The sequence below is a fragment of the Olea europaea genome, unplaced genomic scaffold (genome assembly GCF_002742605.1).
Source record: "Olea europaea var. sylvestris unplaced genomic scaffold, O_europaea_v1 scaffold10252, whole genome shotgun sequence".
Classification (NCBI taxonomy): domain Eukaryota; kingdom Viridiplantae; phylum Streptophyta; class Magnoliopsida; order Lamiales; family Oleaceae; genus Olea; species Olea europaea.
In genome coordinates this window covers 1-4500 of record NW_019227583.1, presented here as the reverse complement: position 1 = coordinate 4500, position 4500 = coordinate 1, and the positions used below count along the sequence as shown (strand labels likewise).

Here is a 4500-nt window from a genome sequence, read left to right as displayed (position 1 = left end):
GAGGAGTGTCATCTTTCCTATAATTCATTTCTCACCAAGGTACATTTGGATAAGACACCAAATAATGTAGAGGAAACACTGCAGCAAGAAGAGTGGAAAAAGGCAATGGAGGAAGAAATGGAAGACCTTGAAAGGAATGGAAATTGGGAGATTATGAAATTGCCAAAAGGGAAGAAAACCATCGACCGTAAACCGGAATATACAATAAATTAAAGCAAGCAAGGCTTGTAACTGAAGGATATACTCAAACATATGGAGTGGATTATCAAGAAACATTTGCTCCTATAGCTGAGATTAGCATAGTCATCATTCTTCTATCATTAGCCGCAAACTTTCAACGGCCACTGGCTACAATTTGACGTAAAAAAATGCCTTTTTACAAGGAGAGTTGGAAGAGGAAGTTTACATGGATGCACAACCATGATTAAAGAATACTTTATATGAGAAACAATCTCCACAAGCATGGTTTGGTAGATTTACTCATGCAATGAAGAAGATGCAATTCAAACAATTCCAAGGAGATCACACACTCTTTATACAAAGATCTAGTTACCATAAAATCACAATTTTAATTATACACGATGATATCTGAGTAGCACAATATAATCTCCAGGAGATTGGGAAACTCGAGAAGAGATGAACAGATAATTTTTAGATTAAAGAATTGGGAAGACTGATATTTTTTTTGCGGATAGAAGTAGCACATTCTAAAGAAGACATATTTATAGCAAGAAATAAAGATGCTGGGATGTGGGCCATCTGAAACTCCTAATGAACAATCTCATAAATTACGAAAGGAGTTAGAAGATACAATGGTGGATAGGGGGAGAAGATATCAATAATTAGTTAGAAGATTGATTTATTTGCCACACCCATCCTGATATAACTTATGCAGTGAGTTTAGTAACTCAAATTATGCACTCACCAAGGTAACAACATCTAGAAGTCGTCAACAAAATATTGATGTACTTGAAAGGCAAATCTGTAAAGGGAATATTATACAAGACGACATCGCTTAATCTTGAATCACAATGATGCAGATTGATCAGATCAGTTGTGGATCGTAGATCAACATCAGTGTACTGCACATTACAGGGTGGAAACCTTGAATCTTGGAGTAAAAAATGCAGTAGTGACAAGATCAAGTGCAAAAGAGGAGTTTCGGGCTATGGCATTAGGTGTTAGTGAGCTTCTTGGATATAGATAATTTTGGATGATTTAGGGCTTGTTTTGGAAAAGCGGAGTTTCGGGCTATGGCATTAGGTGTTAATCAGCTAATAACATAGCACATGATCAAGTACATCATGATTGTACAAAGCATGTGGAAATTGACTATCACTTCATCAAAGAAAAGTAGTAAGATAAGACTTCTATGTATGCCTTGCAGTTGCAGTATACTCACAGAAGAGCTACTGAGTACTTCTCTACCCCGAATTCTAGACAAGCTAGGAAGAAGAATATTCACATTCCAGCTTGAGAGGGAGAGTTGTCAGATCCAGATCAATTTAGTCAAAAAAAGATTAAAATTTGAATCCCACATATCCAGTAATTAGTTTAATTAGTTCCTAGTTTGCTGATAAATCTAAATCTTCCAGCTGTATTTTTTTATTTTATTAGTTCCCAGAATTATGTTCAGTTCCTAGAAATGTAACAAAACCATGAAATAAATCATTAGAGATTAATTGCCAAAATCTTCGGGTGCCTTGTGACTTTTTTGTCATAAATTAGGGGAAGGAAAAGTAGATTTAAGAAAGAATCTTACAAAAGATTTATTCATGGCTCTTCTCATGTCTTCATCAGCATTTTTGTATATGTCCCCAAAAAATTTGTTCAATGCTGCATCTCCATCCAGTTTCTCTTCTTTTTCCTGGAATTTAAAGAATACATCAAGTAACTGGAGTGTCAAACCAAGACAGTGCAGACATATATTGTAAATCTAAAGCAAAATAGTCGATTTTTTTTTAAATATAATTCTCAATTGAAGATGGGTTCATTGAAAGACCTCTTTCTTCACCTGGGCCTCCAATTTGTCCCAATCTACTCTTTTGGGCTTTGAAGATGGATATGTTGGCCTATAAGATTCTGAAACAACGTTTATAGAAGAAAAATGAGACACTAATTAACATATATGTATTTAAAAGATATATCTGCACTCTTTTGGTTTGACACTCCGTAACATTGCTGAGTAAAGGTAACATTTTTACCTTAAAAAGCAATAAACAAAGCTTAACAGATGTTCTTAAAAGTAACTTTTTGGCTGCTTTTTTAAGGCTTAACCACATACGCTTACATCAATGCTGAGAAGTTGCAAAACATGATGTTCTCAATGAACCATACAGTTTAATTAACTTTAGTGAAAATTTAAACAGATAAATGGCAATACGATTCACCAGTGGTTGAAGTTATCTTTGGTGGAACAACTGCTGCTGTGGTGTACTCAAGAGTTGTCCAGTTAATTGGTTCTGCTTTTGCAAGGCGTATTTCAATTTTTGTCGATAACACTTCATATCTGCATTTATCAGGTACAATCTGTCTTGCAGACAACAAGAAAGTTTGTGAGAATTAAACAGTATTGTATAGCTCTGCAAATTTTTGCGTCAGTACCTTTCCAAATAGTCGTGGCTGAAAGTGGTAAACATCTTCGCTGGGTACATCAATGGTAACACTTAGCTGTTAAGAGAACACACCGATTTAGCTTACATTTCATATTTTGAGATTAAAAAATCCATAGATCTCCAATAAACATGAGATTAGTTTTTCGAGGGTTATAATCACATTATAATTTAAATTTTAACCACATATTTTGTCGGACCAACAACTAGTATCTTCTTATCAATAACTTATAAACCAATCAAACAGGCACTAAATTAAATAAGAAAAAAATGCTGTATGATAGAACACGCAAAACTTGAGAAAAGCAAAGGCATGATTGACTCACTATCTGCTCCCCAAAGTCGATGGTCACGTTGTTAGCAGGTACACCCTTGGCAAAAATAGTCACAACCACCTCCTCCGGCTTTTGATAGAATGCATGCCTGTTATGTCCCAGAAAACTTCATTATGCCAGAAGAGTAAGTAAAAAGCTAGATCGCAAACATGGCAAAATATTGGAAAGTTACCCACACCCAAAAATAAAGGGTGAGGCAATAAAATACCCACACCAAATCCAAGTAATAACCCAGCATTTAACACCACCGCTAGCAACAAAAGCATATCATACCAAAGGAAGGTTTGATGTTCTGAGTGTTTCTTCTTTAATTAGTTATTTTGTTCTTCTGCATGAGTTTTTGGGAGGGGCGTGGAGCGAAAGATGTCATTATTGAGAACATCCCCAAAAGACTCTATTTTTGAAGAACATCTTGTACATAATAGAGCACATCTTTAAATTTAAAAATTAAACATTTTACACGCTCCAACAAACTCTTTATTTTACTTTTTGCAACAAATCATTTATTGTTTTTCCCTATTTTTTGGTTAACATATACATTTTCAAATATAAATAGCTATAAAGTATTCAAATACAACCTAAATAATTTAAGTGATGGTGCAGTGAAACTTGCAATTTATTAAATTTAAGCATTATACAATACAAAATATGAGCCTATTGGAGCCTAATTTCAAGGTTTATCCTAAGAAGCACCGATACATGTAAACTTGTTACATACCCATATCTGATACGCCGATATAATACCCTTCGATACGTACTGGATACTTTTTTTTATTATTTTATATATTTTTATATTTTTTACGTATCCCATACGTATTTTTTAATTATTTTATATTTTTGCATGATTTTTGATACGTATCCAATACTTTATGATTAACATGCACCTTCAATGCAAAATACTACTTTAAAACTTCTTGTGTAATCTTCTTCTTCATCTAGTGCTAAACTCTTTTGTACACTCTACGTGAAGGAATAAAATAACTCTACAACGAGATGAAAAATTGGTTTTCATTCATAGCAATTTGCGTTTTATATAGAAAAATTAAATCTCTATTCAAAAGGAAAATCCAAAATATAGGATATTGTTGAAAACTCTTTTCATACTCTTGAAGGTGTTAGACTGCTTGATGTTGCTAATCTATCATTAAATGAGTCAGAGTTGAATATGTCAGTAGAGTATAATAATATATAGGACCAATACTTCTCTATGATAGTTTTCCAATAGTGTAGGATTATTTTCCTTAATAATTGATTGTGTAATTATCACACAATCTTTCCTTTTGAGTTATTTCCTTTTAGGTTTATTTGTAACCCTATAAATAGGTCTTCTCCTTTGTAATATTCACAAGACTTTATTATATACAATTTACAGTTTACTTGACATGGTATCAAAGTGGATTTAATTACATTTTGAGTTAAGTTTTCTTTTCGACATTGTGTAATTCACTAGAATTGACAATCTTCACAGTCATAGCTGGTCTACCATATTCATCACCTGCAACTTCAATTTTTATTTTTATTTTTATTTTTTTCCAACACTTCGTGCCTCCCCA

General features: G+C 33.3%; 1 protein-coding gene across 1 annotated transcript; it reads right to left on the bottom strand.

The window, feature by feature from the left end:
* Positions 1–677: 677 nt before the first annotated feature.
* LOC111372782 (protein SGT1 homolog B-like) lies at positions 678–3053 on the bottom strand (the record flags this gene model as incomplete). The annotated part of the gene is made up of 5 exons (XM_022995190.1): positions 678–1867; positions 2003–2082; positions 2391–2529; positions 2605–2670; positions 2939–3053. Coding segments are annotated over 5 exons (550 nt in total), but the record flags the coding sequence as incomplete, so codon positions are not given.
* Positions 3054–4500: the final 1447 nt, after the last annotated feature.